The 16,151-nt window shown below is 44.6% G+C and overlaps 1 protein-coding gene across 2 annotated transcripts in view; it reads right to left on the reverse strand.

The window, feature by feature from the left end:
- Positions 1 to 16,151, reverse strand: part of ANO7 (anoctamin 7) — a 53,002-nt gene that overhangs the window by 31,896 nt on the left and 4,955 nt on the right. Inside the window, exons 3-8 of one of the 2 annotated variants that reach the window (XM_084847026.1) lie at positions 14,505 to 14,830; positions 11,512 to 11,587; positions 8,372 to 8,532; positions 4,852 to 4,959; positions 3,315 to 3,457; positions 91 to 148 (exon numbers count right to left, since the gene is read on the reverse strand). In XM_084847026.1, the coding sequence (XP_084703152.1) occupies positions 91 to 148; positions 3,315 to 3,457; positions 4,852 to 4,959; positions 8,372 to 8,532; positions 11,512 to 11,587; positions 14,505 to 14,786 (828 nt within the window). In that variant the 5' untranslated portion in view covers positions 14,787 to 14,830. Of the gene's footprint in view, positions 1 to 90; positions 149 to 3,314; positions 3,458 to 4,851; positions 4,960 to 8,371; positions 8,533 to 11,511; positions 11,588 to 14,504; positions 15,143 to 16,151 lie in introns of those variants that run through there. The other variant, XM_084847025.1, reaches the window with a different exon arrangement.

Genomic DNA, 16,151 nt, shown 5'->3' on the forward strand with positions numbered 1-16,151 from the left:
GACCACTCAAGAAGTGGGCAAGTCCCCCTGGATTCCCACCGCATACCACTTCCAGGCCTGCATTTGCCTCACCCTGCACTCTGGGCTTACCATTTTGTGCCGTTGTGTGCTGCTGAAGAAGGTGTCATGGCGATCACTCCCAAGAAACCTGGGAAAGAAACTTTACTGAGAAACAACTGGACATGAACCTCAGAGCTTGTAAGAAGGGAGTGGGGATGCTCCCCATCCCAGGCCTGGTTCTCCAGTAGCCATGCCTAGGTGCTATTTTCTCACAGCTACTTACTATGGATACTGGCTGGGGCTATCTGGCATTGTGCCTGGGGGGAGTTCTGACCTCTGGGACCCAGTCTTGGAGTCAGGAAGCAGTACCACACTGGGAAAATTCTGTAGTTCTCCAGTGGATGGTAGAGATCATTAAAGGATTACGGACACTACTATTATTTTGGCAGGGCATGCAAGAACCCATGAACTAATCTTCTCTGAGATACTGTTACTACAGATTCAAGAGGAGTGGAATATTGAGCAGTGTTATAGCCGTTGGGTTCAGCACTTGAATCAAGCAATTAGAAGTAGCACTTATAATTTAGCAAATAACTTTGTCAAATGAGAGCTATAACTTTAACAACATAGTTGCTGTTCTTGATTAAGAAATACAACACAATAGCACCCAGTGTCAGAAGCAAAAGACTCATCTGGAGATTGCTGTAGGAAGAAAACAGATATGTTGTGGATGTTTTTGCAATGGAATATTTGAAGACTCCTTGTTCTTTTGCATAATGCTGCTAAGTCCTAGGGGAAAGGGTGAAGCAGGAGATACAGCTGTTTCTGATAGCCAATTACATGATAAGCCAGAACTATGTGATTTATTTTTTAAAACTTTGCAGGTTGGGGGCTCCACAAGTTCTAATGTTTGAGCAGTCTCCTGAGGAGAGAGCCACTGGACTCATTCACATGACACTGCAAGCTCATCAAGGGTTACAGTCGGGGCCAGAAATATTGGAACAAGGATAACTGTTTTGGCAGTTGGCCTCTGTACACCACCACATTGAAGTTGAAAGGAAACACACCCAGATGGGAACGAAGTCAGGACTTTCAGCTGTAATTCAAGGGCTTTGACAAAAGTGGGGCACTAACCATTCAGGAAGGACAGCCAGTGGCATACACACACCCCCATCGTTGGTGGCTCATAAGTAATGGAACAAATGGCTGACAAGCAGCTGCATGGACAGGTGTGGCCTGTTTCCTGGGTATCCCATGAACAATCAAGCAGATAAAAGGCCTGGAAGTGGTTCTGAGTGTTACATTTGTATTTGGTAGCTGTTCACTGGAACTCCCAACATGAGGTCCAAAGAGGTGTCCATGTGAGTGAAGGAGGCCATCACTAGGCTGAGGAAACAACATAAAACCATCAGAGAGATAGCAAAAACAGTGGGAGTGGCCAATACAACAGTTTGGAACATCCTGAAAAAGAAGGAATTAACTGGCAAGCTCAGCAACAGCAAAAGGCCTGGAAGACCACAGAAGACAACTAAAGTGGATGATCACAGAATTCTGCTCAGGGTGAAGAGGAACCCTTTCACAACCCCTTGCGGAGGTAGGCATGTCATTGTCAACATCTACAGTCAACAGACGGCTTTATGAATGTAAATACAGAGGCTTCACAACTAGGTGCAAACCACTGCTAACGCTCAGGAACAGAAAGGCCAGATTAGCCTTTGCCAGCAAACACCTAAAAAAGCCTGCCCAGTTCTGGAATAAGATTCTTTGGACTGATGAAACCAAGATTAACTTGTACCAGAATGATGGGAGGAGAAAAGTATGGAGAAGGAAAGGAACAGCTCATGATCCAAAGCATACCACATCATCTGTCAAACATGGTGGAGGCAGTGTTATGGCATGGGCATGTATGGCTGCCAATGGAACTGGGTCACAGGTGTTTATTGATCACCTGACTGCTGAGAAAAGCAGCAGGGTGAATTCTGAAGTGTATAGGGCTATACTTTCTGCTCAGATTCAGCTGAATGCTGCCAAACTGATAGGACGCCCCTTCATATTGCAGATGGAGAATGACCCAAAACATACAGCAAAAGCTACCCAAGAGTTTCTCCAGGCAAAGCAGTGGGATGGCCATTGTCTTCAATGGCCAAGTCAGTCACCTGATCTCAACCCAATAGAGCATGCTTTTCACTTATTGAAGACAAGACTGAAGGCAGAAAGACCCCCAAACAAGCAGCAGCTGAAGGCAGCTGCAGTAAAGGCCTGGCAAAGCATCTTGAGGGAGGAAACTCAGCATTCGGTCATGTCCATGGGTTCCAGACTTCAGGCAGTTCATTGACTGCAAAGGTTTTTCATCCAGGTATTAAGGCGATCCTTAAGTTTGAAATGATGTTGGTTTGTTCCATTACGTATGAGCCACCAACGATGAGGATGTGTGTATGCCACTGGCTGTCCTTCCTGAATGGTTAGTGCCCCACTTTTGTCACACCCCTTGAATTACAGCTGAAAGTCCTGACTTCGTTCCCATCTGTGTGTGTTTCCTTTCAACTTCATTGTGGTGGTGTACAGAGGCCAACTGCCAAAACAGTTATCCTTGTTCCAATATTTCTGACCCTGACTGTATTTAACCCATGATGAGCCACGGCATGTGCCAGGTGTGTGCTGAGTGCATGAGGCTGCCATTTTGCATACCCAGTGTCCTCTTGGGGGTTGTCATGTTGGGTGAACACAGCAAGCATGGGTTATGCAAGGGTTAAAGAACCCTTGAGCAGACAAAGGGTTATGCAAGGTTTCTTGCATTCCCTGAACAGGGATTGGATTAGCAAAGTCGGGTCTGCAAATGACGCAACTCATTGTGGGTTAAATAACCCATGACAAGCCACACTGTGTCAGGTGAACCAGGCCACTGTCTATAAAAGTATAACAGCCAGGGCTCATGGGGTTGAAGCTTGGGGACTTTTTCATTAGCAGGGATTATGACATCACTATTGTAAAGGGGTGCCCTGGTCTTGAATGGGCAATTAAGACCCATTAACTTTACAAAAGAGCTGCTCCTGGTGGAGGTGAAAACTGCTAGAACTGGTTTGTTGGTATGGATCAAGACAGCTGCCTGCATTTTTGGACTCTCCTTGAGAGTGTGGCAATGGGGACTGTCATGATGAACACCTGCACTTCAAAATGTATCACTATCCCACTGAAGCATAATAAAATAGGAGGAAAGTGGATGCTAGTGGTGTGCGCGTGTGGGCGGGTGACTGGCAGACTATTCCAACTGAGGAAGAGGTTAGATCAAGGGATGACTAATTCCAAAATCTTACCAGGGTAACTTATTTGCCTTAAAATGACAGGTGTAATAATCCACGGGGAGGTCAGGTACCTCATCATAAAGCAGATTTGGAATGCCCAGTTTAATCAGAATCCTGTGAGACCAGTTCATGAGAACAGCCTGATTGGGCACAACCTGGGGATAAAGTCACAGAGAATTCTGTTGGGCAGGAGGGCACATTGTCAGCAGTCTGAGAGAGTCAAGAGAGATAAGGCACATAAGACAGCTTTCCCAGTCTGGAGGGCACCCATGAGGTAGGTTAGGTCAACAGTCAGCAACTGGCCCCAAGTCACCCATTGAGCTTCATGGCTGAGTGGGGAATAGAACCCAGGTCTCTTGAGTCCCAGTCCAACACTCTAACTGCTACACCACACTGATTCATGAAACCCATTGCATTCCAACTGTATTTACTTAATAGATACAGCACCAATGTTCTCCCTCTGTGTATCAGCTGCCTGTGTGCAGTGAATGTGTCTCCTACTTTCAGTCAATTTATGTGTAGTCTACAGAGGATGGAAATTGGGGGTGGGGGGAATCAATGTTATCAATAGTAGATTCTAATATTGTGAGTCCCCACTTGTTTGAATCTAATCCTAGAGCAGGTCTACAAATCATTCCTAGCTGGCCTGAAACATAAGAAGTGATGCAGCAGGTTCACTGTCATTAGTATCTACCCACTATCTGGAAAAGCAGAATTCAAGGGCAAACCTAGATGATACGTTAAGTGTGTGAAGGCATTGTAACATGTCTGGTTTTTACTTTAAAAATAACCAATGGGTGAGTGTGGAGTCAGGACTAGGCCTGTGGCAGTGGTGGGGAGGGAAAGGAGGAATTAACCCTCCCCCCACCATGCTGCAGCTCCAATGAACCCCCCACTGCCAACGACCACGGGCACTTCCCTTGAGAGGGAAGCTGCTATTCTCTTCCCAGGGGAAAATACCTGCTTGGGGTGGGAAGATTTTTCACTGGGACCCCAACATGGTGGAAAGGGTTCTACCTCCCTGCCCACATGCCACAGTCCCAATCTTGATCACACACACACACCTGGCAGCTGTTATTTTTAAAGTAGAAACAAGGTACATGAAATGCATTAATGAATTTAACGTATCGCCCGGTTTGGCCCTGACGCCAAGTCTACACAAACAACAAATGAGATGGCAAAACTGTTTTTGGACTGTGCCACTTCAAACGGGGGGGGGGGAATTACTAAATCCCCCCACGTTTAAAAAAAAAACAGCTGAGCATAAAACTCTAGATGACACAGAAAAGGTTTCTTCCACCCCCTTCTCCCCAACATGCCAGTTCTCTTTGTGAAGCCCTTTTTTATGGAATATGTTTAAATACACCACACACACACACAGCCCCCACACACCCCACACGCACACACATCACCACCACAAACTGATGTGATGCACTCCAGGAAAAAAATGACTACCTCCTCTGCTGCTTGTTTACACCAAAGCACAATGTATGGTCTAAGCAGAGAGTAAAGCTTGACACGATGGCACTAGGCTCCATAGCATCCTCACCTGCAAGGGAACCCGCAGCCTGAGATCTTCAGCATAATAACAGAGCACACTCCAGGGAGCACTCAGCAAGATAAAATGCACCAGCTTCTTTGCATTCTGGGCCATGTGCTAGAATGGGAGGAGATGGAAAGAATCAGGATCAAGCAGCTGCTTCCAATTCCTTTGCTGCATATCTCCTTGCAGAGATGTCATCACTCCCAGAGGGAAAAGTACCTTTCCCAAGGCACTCAGCAATCTCCTGTGGCTGGGCATAGATGTGTCTTCACTGCTGCAACAGGCTGGGCGACAGTTTCTCTGCATGACGGTGCTGCTGTGCTTGGCTCTATTTATGGTCCAGTTGTTTCAGATGGCTATACTGTGGTAAAATTAATCTTGACTCTTTCTCTCCCCAGTGTGAGTATGCTGATCCCAGGGGTGGGCAACTTGTGGCCCTCCAGATGTTTTGGCCTACATCTCCCATCATCCCTTGCCAATGCTGGCTAGGGCTGATGGGAGTTGTAGGCCAAAACATCTTGAGGGCCAGAAGTTGCCTATCGCTGCCATAAAGGTAGAATCAGGCACACATTACTGGGAGGCACAAGGGTGCCTGCAATGCATAGGGGGAACAATGTGTGAAATTACATCATTGCATTGATGTTTTTCCTTCCTGCTCCTGCTCTACTTCATTGTCTGCTAATTGTGGAGGAAGGAAACATAGGTGGCCATGTGTATTGTACAGAGGACAGTCCTCCATTTGAAAGCATCCTCTATTTGAAGGGAGGTCTAGTCCAAGTCCAGTTCAAAGATCAAGTACCATCAAAAGGATGCCCATCAACAGTTAGCACTTCAACAGTAAACTGAGCAGGCATAAAGGTTACCTGCTCACAGTCTTTCCCGCTATGCTGAGATGTATTTCTGTTTAAAGTAATTATTTGCATTTATGCATCTGAATTAGAACATGCAAATGTTATGCAAGCATTTGCATTTATGCACCTGTATCCTCTTTTGTCTTTTGGGGTGATGCCTTTTCTTCTTTTTTGGCAACACATAAATGGCCACCCTAAGCGCTAATGTGATGATGGGTGCTTCTAGATGGAGGGCTCCTAGCACTAACAGTCAGAAGGCATTGTGAAACTATTCTATCTTTTCTCCCTTAAAAAGACAGAAGAAGCAGTGGGAAAACACGGAAGGATTACGAGTGGATGACACTGACATCTGGACCCCCCCCCCCCATTGTAACGTTTCATGAACAAGGCAGGGCAATTGCACATTAAAATTCTTGTTTGGAAAACCCCATCTATCACATGCAGGGTATTTTTTCAGTTATACCTTATCAGGGAAACCTGGGGGTGAAATGCAGGTCAGTAGCATCTATGTTACTATTATTGCCCTGAAATGTATAGCTTGGACCTCAAACAATAACTTATATTGTTTGAGGTCAAAACTACACATTACAAGGCAATATAACCAGCTGGAAGCCAGCTTTTCAATGACACAGAACTCTTCCTCAGACTGCATGAACAGTTGCTATTGTTTCAGGTCATGTTGTTTACCACAATCAGTCTTAACCCAGGCAGGTTATGGTGTTTACCAAGCTATGCCAGATCAATCTTTACACAGCTATTGACTGAATTGTTTTCAGGATGTAAATGGAAAAGCGAATGGAAGCACAGTTATAGCGATGCACAGGCTAGGCTGATTATGTTTCAAGTTCTCCAAATGTCCTCAAGGGGTGATAGAATAAATTAAAAATAAACGGGGACTATGAAGACCAGACATACAGTATGTTCATATCTCAATCTAGTTATTTGGACCTACTCTTAGAAAACAGAAGAGTAGAGGAAAAACTTGGTACCTATTATATTAGGAAAGATGGAGATGCATTTTGAAGACATACTAGTTTGTGGAGACAACGGAAGCCAAATTTGATGGTGCTACATAACTGCTGGAGGGGAATTACATGTTACAGGGGAAGATGGGGCTCCCCCCCCCCCCCGCCCTTTGCCTCATAATGCTAATGCACAAAGGGAGAATCAAGGAGCAGGGAGAGAGGGTACTTAACCCTTTCCCTTGCAAATACCTCTGCAGCTTTTTTTAACCTAGTCTTTCCCCAGGGAGGCTTTACCAAAAAGAAGCCCAAATGGGGGAAAACCAGCCTGGAGGGACATTTGCCAGGAGGAACTGGCACGTATGGGAAGGGTTAAGCAGCAGATGCTCCCCTGCATGCACCTCCTTGCTCCTGCATTGGTGTCACCTTAGCAAGGCCTTTTCCACAGTGACACTAAGGGTTTGGAACTCCCTTCCTGGGAAGGAATGTTCTGCTCCTTTCTTGTAAAAAGTTAAAGCCATTTTAAGGCATTTAGGGCTCTTTGATTTGCTGTATTAGGATTAGTTGGTTCTGCTGCTGGTTGTATTAGTTGTTTTATTGCCACTTTGCTTGGTGGTTTGTTTGTTTTTAAATGGTTTCAGTATGTTTTCAAAAGCCACTTGGGGTGATTTTGTGCAAAAGGTGGGGTATCAATATTTTAAGAAAATAAATATATAAATAAATATATAAATAAATAAAAGTTTAGAACTCTGTATTTGCAGAGGTAAGTTGTCTCCTCATAGTGCTGTGCCTTCATATTCAGCCTTGTAAATTGTCAAAAACCTCCATAATTTTGAGCAGTGGGACTTCAAAAGGGTTTAAGAAGGGGAGGGTGAATACCTGATAAGAGTTTCCTTTCTCTCTGAAAGAAAGTGGCACCACTGAAACCAAGGGTGTCTCTACATTAAGCAAAAAAAACCCCACATCCTTTCTGGGGCTTTCTGCTCTTGCTTTCTTTATGGGATTAGGATGGACTTCTTTATACAACAGACATGTGGTTTGAATTTATGAAGTGCCTCCCTCCCTTCCTGGCATGTGTGCAAAGGAGCCGGGGGGAAGCGGGGGAGTCTTGCCTTTCTTGCTTAACTTGTGCTATACTGTTTCCTCGCAGCCCTAGGCACACTTACTTGGGAGTGAGCCCCACTGAAGTCAGTGGGACTTACTTCTGAGTAAACATTAAGACCATGCTGTAAGTCTGCAACCCTCAGCACATTTAGTTGGGAAGCCCCGCTGGACTTAACAGGGTGCTCTGAATCAACAGAGGATGTTGATTCTGAGCTTGGTGGAGTGGGAGATCAGATCTGTCTCCCTTCATTGCAGGGAGGCATTTTACTCTCTTCTCCCGATTGAGAAACACATGGTTTGAATCAAGGAAAGTCTTTCCTCGGCAAATTCATGGCGATAAGCTGGCATTACACGTTGCCGATGTGGCGCCATTAACTTTTATTCGTAGTTTATCTCCAATCTTTTTGAAAGCACGATAAAGCAGAAAATGTGCTCAAGGCATCCTGGAGGTTGCCGACATCATGTAAAGGACCCACAAAATTCTGTGAGTGACCAATCACGAGCATGCAATAAATCTCTCCTGTAGAGACACCCCAAGGCTACAATATAATGAAAAGCTAAAGCAACACAATACACACAAAAACTACTAGCACCAGAGAGCTTGATTACCTTTTCCATTCTGAGGCCTGCCACCTGGAGTTTATTCAGAAACCTCTCTCGCCATAGTCTGTGCATTTCAATCAATCTCTTCTGCTTGGGTTTTGGATTCTCATCCTCTTCACTTTGTCCCTCCAAATCCTGACGATCTGATTCCCATACAAGGACAAAGTCTGAGACAAAGCACACACAGAGTATAAACATTACACTAGCAGTCTTCTCAACACTAAGTAAAGTTGGTGATTAGTCATCAAAGGAGAGTCCAAGACAGTGGGGTTCTATGGGAAGGGTAAAAAAGGACCAGGAAAACTCTCTGTACTTCCTATCACCTTTTCCTGCTGCCCAACCAGAGAACATAAAATGCCCAGAAAAACCAATTGTCCACACAAGAAAAAGTACAAAGGGAAAAGAAACAAGGGCAATTAGGTCACAGCTCCCAAAAATGTAGTGCATTTCAAATTACGAATGTTTCAGGTCAGGTGTAGTGTGCTTGGGATCTGCCTAAATACTGTCATCATAAATCCTATCAAGTTAGTGCCTATGGGGGGGTGTCGCCCAGGCCATGGGAGTCGACCTTGTAATTTAGAGGTGCCAAGACTTACTTACAAGGAGTACTTTATTGAGTAACTTACAGCACACAGGCGTACTCAATGGTTAGATCAGACTGCTTCTCTGAACCACAGGCCATGGGTTACAATAGGTTTTATAGCATACATGTTAGCCATGAGGCTGCACACCACTAGCAAGCGCCACCTAGCGTCCATTCCCAGCATAGACTAGCATTGCTATGGTTCTCAGCACAGCCACCTGCAGCTCAGCATAAACGAACTTTGCTTCTCAGGCACATCTTGATAAGGCCTTCTGGCTCATTAGTATGGAATGCGCTTGGACCCACTGCTATCAGCCCTTTGACTCATCTTTACATGCTCAGAGGCTTACTAGCAAGGAATAGGTACCCATAATGAACTTAAGCAAGGCATTATGGATCTCTAGGCCCCTCTAACACTACAGAGGTGACTTGATTATGCTCCTGGGACCAATACAGGGGGGAAAAATACTAGAGTCTTCTGACTTCCTCCTCACACATAAAGTATAGAGTAGCTGTCATGAATCATGAGATTCTGAGGTATTATATAAATACCAAATATAGAGCAAGGTTCTAGTTCTCATTATAGAAAAAAATAAAATACTGAAAATGAACAGATAGTTTCTGCTGCAGACTCAAGACCATACTACATGTTTTTTTTAATTTATTAATTACATTTCTATACCGCCCAATAGCCAAAGCTCTCTGGGCAGTTTACAACAATTAAAACCACAAAATATTATCTCTGTATGTCTGTAGTCACAGCTCTACATTTGCCAAAATAACAGGAAACAGGAAGAGGGGGGACTTACAGCAGAGGATCAGTGGGTCAGATGGAGCGATGTGTTTAACCCCTTCCCACACCTACTGATTCTACCCTGCAAATGGCATCCCCTATAGCAGGGATGGGGAACCTCAGGTCCAGCGGCCAAATCTGGCCCTCCTCGGGTTCCAATCCAGCCTTCTGGGGTTCCTGTGATAGCCACGTCCCTTCCCTTGGCCCCACCCCCTTTTTTTCAACCACTGATTGTTTCGTGGTTTCCTGGCTTTTTGTCCTGTTTCAGAGACTGAGTCCTCTATCAGTGTGTTTTCAAAACACACGGCTTCCTCTAACTGAGAGTCCGGCCAGCAGAGATGCTTCAAGGTTGCTGGTAGGAACAGTGACAAGGTGCACCACTGAGAAATAGTTCACAAAATTAAGCAGTTCACAAAATCCAAGCAATGGAGATGCAGAGGTGAAGTAAGATCCAGTCCGAGGTCCAGTTAACAAAATCCAGTTCAGGTCAGGAATTCAGGATACACGAAGCACACATGGACTCCAGCCACAGATAACAACGTTGTTGCTAGAGATGGTTTGACTCGCCTTGCTGGCTTTTATAGAGGACCTAGCCTGGACACACTCAACTCCTAGCTGCAGCTCATTAGGAAGTTTTCCAGCAAAGGTGGCTGTACAAGGACGGCATTCACAGAACTGAGTTCCTGGCCTGCAGCCGGGCGCTTCTCCTAAGGGGTTGGACTTGCTCTCTGTGCTTCATTTGTCATCTTTATGAGGGCTGGGTGGATACTGCACTTCTGGCTCAGAATCTGAACCATCTGGGGAAGGAGGAGGCAGAGGAGGGAAACCTCCACCAGACATTCCAGAGGGGCCTGCCTCCTCTTCAGCTGCACATCTAACACAACCGGAGGTGCTGCCGCTGGAACATTCTCAGGGGAAGAAGAGTCCTTGAGCTCAGGTAAACCAAGTTCCTCCTCTGAGGAGGACTCCTCAGGGGGCAGTATGACACTTTTGTGCAGTTTTTTCCCCATTTGAAAAGGCTGAAATGCCTCTCTGAAGGCTTAGTTAAAGGCAGTAAGAGCTTTAAGCTAACATATACTGGTATTTTGGCCCCAGCTTCTTTGCCTTTGGCCCTGCCCACCATAGGAGTGTGGTCACCAATACCTTCTCCAACATTGAATTCAGCCCTAGGGCTGAAAGAGGTTCCCTATCCCTGCCCTATGGTTACTTTTCTCGCAACTGGGCTCACTTCTGGTTTGGGGGCCCTGCCTGAGAGGGAAAAAAAAACATTTAAAATGACTAGGGTGGTATTGGTTTTACAAGTGAAAATCTGTGGATTGGAAAAGGTTTAAGTACACAATTGCACCTGCTGATTCACCCCTTCAAATACTCTCTCCCACCTTTCGCATGAGTAAAAGGACATACGGAGTTGGAAATCCCATTTCCCTACTAATGTCTAATTTGGCCCCAAGTTGGTCAACAAGCATGTTATGGCAGTCCAGAGTAGAAACTCCTGTACAAGCCCAGCTTCCAGTCACTGTGCTTCCAAACACTATTTTATTTTATTTTTTAATTGGTGACCAAACTAACTGAACATAAATTAACACTTCTGCAAAAGACAGGAGCCATGTAATACTTGCAGATTTGCCCAAAATGCATGAGACAAGTGCTGAGCTCTTGGGGCAATAGAAAGGGATGGGGAAGGGAGGCAGCATCTCTTCAATGGTATCTTTTCAAAGGGAATGTTCTACCAGCTTGGAGTGTTCTGTGGTGAGCTATGTCCTTACTTACCTATTCTGGATGTCTCATCATTGAAGACATTCACAGTGCTCTTCACAACACGGCCTGGGGATGGTTGTTTATTCCACTGAAAACAAAAAGTTAATAATCAGTGGAAAAACAGATGCGTTCAGATTTCTCATCCATGCAGAACTAACTGGCAAAAGGAGATTAGAGCAGAGCCATTGGACAATTTGTCATCTCTTCACCAGAATTACTTCCTGCTTTATCCCTGAGTGGTGTCTCTCACAATGACATTATGCAGGTCTCCACAACTATAAATATTCTCATGAAGAGGACCTCGTAGCTGGCCAAGTCCCACTTACAGAAACAAGGTAGTGGTCAAAGCTGGCCCAAGACATTTTGTTAACTGAAGCAGAGCACCAAATGGCACACACACACACACACACACATACCCCCCCCACTCAGGCCAATGCTTTAAAAAGTCTCACTTCACCATTCAGACATAAATTGTTGCCCATCTATCCCCCACCCACCCCGCCCCTGTGAATTCCAAAGCCTAAAGCAGCCTTTTTCATAAGGTGGCCATTTATGCATTGCCAGAAAAGAGGAACTGCTTCACCAAAAAAGAGAACAAAAAAGGACACAGATTGGCATAAAATGTACATATCTTAATTTATATGCACATTCAGAAATAATGACTATCATTTAAATAGAAGTACAGTACATCTCACCATAGTAGGCAAGACTGTAACCAGGTGGCGTGCGTGGCTGCTCAGTCTGCTGTCCAGGTGCTAACTCTTGATGGGCAACCTCAAGGCCCCTGCTGCTCTCCCTTCCTTTGGTTCATTACTTTTAAACTGGACTTGGACAGGGCAGCCCTTCAAATAGAGGATGTCTTCAAATTGAGGGCTGTCCTCTGTAAAGCAGGACACACAACCACCCTAGTGCTTCATCTTGCTGCACGGTAGATCTGCCCTTGCTACCAATTAGTTTTCCTCGGGCCCAGTTTTAAATCACCTTATGCTACCACATCAAAATCGGTCAACTGCCCTTCCTTCTTCAATACAGAGAATCTAGTTTGAATAATATACGTCAGATATAGTAACCATGTAAATTATTCTGTCTAGCCGTTTGCTGCGGCCAGAAAACAGGGGCGTCTCATACCAGATCAGGTATCACAATGCTTGTTGGTGAAGGGATGGGATGTTCTGCCCTAATAAACTTTCTTCGTGAACAGCTCAAGTGTGGGGGCCAAAACAGCTTCCTCCAAACCCCTGCTCCCCTCCTTCCCAATAGTACTGATTTTCCAGGAGATGTGCCCGTTTGTTTTAAAAGACAAGAAGCTTTCCCGGGAAATGATCAGTAACAAGGAAAGGACAAGCAGTCGATATAAAGAAAGTTCTGGATGTGGCTGGTGGGAAGATAAATAAGAGAGGCTGGGAAGCATTTGAGTAGTACCAAAATTATACATCGTAATCCCAGGGATAGCTGCGGTTGAGGACAGCCTGTACACACAAGGTTTGCCCTGATAAAATAGATGGCAGGACAAAATGTGTGGAATAAAGTTATCCTAGCTTGCAGCTGAGGGTGAGCTTTTGTGTGCATAGTGCACAGTCAACAGTATAGCTTTGGAAATAATATTGTGCAGGTTGGTTGGCCACTCTCTGCTTCACTTTGCCACCACTCCTGCATGCAAGCTGTCTCCCTCTATTTCTATCAGCTCACACAGCAGCCACACTGCATTTCCCCAGCTGCTGCAAGGTTTAGCATTACAAGAACAAGACACAGTGAGCCTCAGCTTTCATGTTCTCCCCCACCCCCAATTCCTTCTCTGGCACAGCTGCAATGGGATTCGACATTTCTAGTTCAGATTAAATACAGTTTAGCATGTTGTCCACACCCTAAACTGTGGTTAATCTTAATTATTGTTTGTTAAAACAAGACACTTACATAAACTATGGTTTGACGCTGGCTTGTTTCAACAACCCCTAGTTAAGATTAAGCATAGTTTGCCTGATTTTGGACATTGCAATAAATGAACGCTTCTGAATTCTTCCTCGTCGCTGCACCTGAGGCCCACTGTGGCTCATTGTCATAACACTATGCCATGGCTTAGCATTATGTCTGAACAAGGCCAATGTTACTAGGCCTATCACACAGCTACTTCACAATCTATGTCTTTATCTTCCCACAACTATACCAAGCATTTTGTTTACACTAGCACACCATGCTGATCTCCACACTGGGACAGAGATCAGCAAGTGACTGTTGTACAGCATAGCAACATAAGGAAGACAGGAATACTTCCAGACTCACGCTTTGCTCTCTCTCCTGCTCTTCCAGCTGTAGGACTGAAAGAGACCTGCTGAAATTCCATGGATTATGGTGCCCCTCCCCCCTCCCCCCCAATGGGAACAAATAAACAAACCATGTTTTGCCACAAAACAGTTCTTAATAAGAGCCTCATGTTTTAGCAGAGGACATTCATTTCTAAAATGCCACTTGAAAACATCAAAAGAAGTCTCCAGTAGGCTGTGCAGCCACAGTAAAGGGATAGCACTAGCAAAGGTTTACTCCATATTCCCAAATAAGTCTGTGAAATAGTGCAGAGTATGGTCTGGCTAGTGAACTCCCTTTTGAAAGAGGCTCACAGTCCATTTTCTGGGCAAGTAAACTCCAAATCACTTTACCTTACCCTTAATTAAATAATGTATATTCTACCTTTATGTCTGTAAGGCCATTTGGGGCATCTTACAAAACATAAAACAAAAATTAGTGATGCTCTTGCCTATAACTACATATGCACTAGATTTGTTGTCATCATCTATTATTATCATCATCATCATCATCATCATCTTTGTAAACTGCACAGAGAACTTCAGCTATTAGGTGGTATAGAAATGTAATACATGATTATATGATTATGATTATGATTGCCTAGGTTGTAACAAGTACACTGTCTAGGTTCTCTATGTGTATCTATGTGCCTGGGAACCAGTTCTTTCTCAACACTAAAACAACAACAACAATTATTTGCTTACCTGTGGAACCTCAAGAAAGCTCATGGCTAGCCTCCCACATTTGTCATCCTGTGTAGTCGGTCCAGAGCGGTTGGCATCCTGTACATTCTGCTCAGGGTTGTCGGCCAGGCTTTCATAACTGGACAACTTTATGTTCTTCTCAGAACCTAAGGCTAGAGTTTCATAAATGTACTCTTTAGTTTTTGGCTCAGAACTCTTCTTTAAGCTCCCATAATTGGCCTCCTTGAGATTCTGCTCATCTGTGATCAAGTTGTCATCTTCTTTGTTCTTTTTCCGTTGCATGTTGATTCTTCATGCCACTGACAAGCAGGACACTTCTGGGACGTCTAGGAGGAATTTAGCAGCAAACTGAATTTGCATCATAGCACCGAGTAGTCTAAGCACGTGTGCTGAAAGAGAAGAACTCCATCCCTTCCCCTCCAGCAGACATGGGCTAGCACTCTCTCAGGTTCAACTTGAATACTACTGCTGCTGCCAGTCTGCTCCCTGTCTAACCAGTCCCACTGCTTACGAAGGCAGAAGAATATCCCTGTAAATGCATACAAGAAAAGTGAGGAGACTTGACTACAGTGCAAGCAAGCAGTTGGGTTTGAGGTTGGTTCTGCAAGGAAAGCAGGGGAGAGAGACACAGCTTCCTCAAGTGACATCTAAACCAGGCATTATTTTAAAAGTAACCTCAGATACCCCACCCACTTGCTTAACACTTCGCTCTGTATGGATGCAATTTGGGAAGTCAAGAATGAAGGAAATGGCCCAGTGCAGTCCTTGCCAGAAGAGTCAATATGACAACACCACACCGGAAGTACTGAAACAGCTTACCCGTCCTCAGAACTGATATTTCCTTTAGGGTAATTGCTAAGCAAACTATTAAGCCAGATAAAGATCTGACGTTCAAATGTCAGGGAGTAGGTTAAAAGCCTGGGTGAAGAGCTTTTTTACACAGTGCCTTACTTAACCCTTATTTGTAATTGCTGGCACTCACATCCTACTAAAGAGATCACCTGACTCTCTACCTGCCTGTTTAGTTGTCAGGACATACCCTCCTGGTGGTGCCAAAGATTTCAGAGGTCTGGTCTATCATGGCTCGGGATAGGGCCTTTACTACTGCAGCACCCACTCTCTCTACTACTTCAAATTAAACAGGCACCAACCCTTCTGGGTTTTCACTACCTACTGAAAACATACTTTTCTGAACAAGCATTCCCAGGAAGGCAATCTTGTCTTCTGTATACAGTAAAATAATATATAGTGTTTAATTATGTTCTTATACTACATTTTTGCACATTGCTTAGAAATTTCTTTTAATGTAAGCAGTTCATAAATACTGTTAAATAGATAAACAAATAACATGATCACACTTTAAACACATGGGCATGGATCTTAAGATAAGTTAACTTAAGGACATTCCCTTCTAGACCCCCTGAAAAGTCTCTCTGAATGGCTCAGGTTCCCTCCTGCATAATGTGGAATGGGCACAGAAGCTACTGCAGAAGGAGGAAATGGTCTAAAATTGGCCTAGATATTAAGATCTGAGTTCATGGAATGCAAGCTTCAAGTTTCCTCTTTCCCCCAGCAGCCTGAACCTGTGACCCATCTCCATTGTTCAGGAGGGTCCCCAACCCTCTATAGTGGCTTTTTGGGGGAGGG

Source organism: Heloderma suspectum, chromosome 3, assembly GCF_057233095.1.
Source record: "Heloderma suspectum isolate Gila_16-S chromosome 3, 16-S_ref, whole genome shotgun sequence".
Classification (NCBI taxonomy): Eukaryota; Metazoa; Chordata; class Lepidosauria; order Squamata; family Helodermatidae; genus Heloderma; species Heloderma suspectum.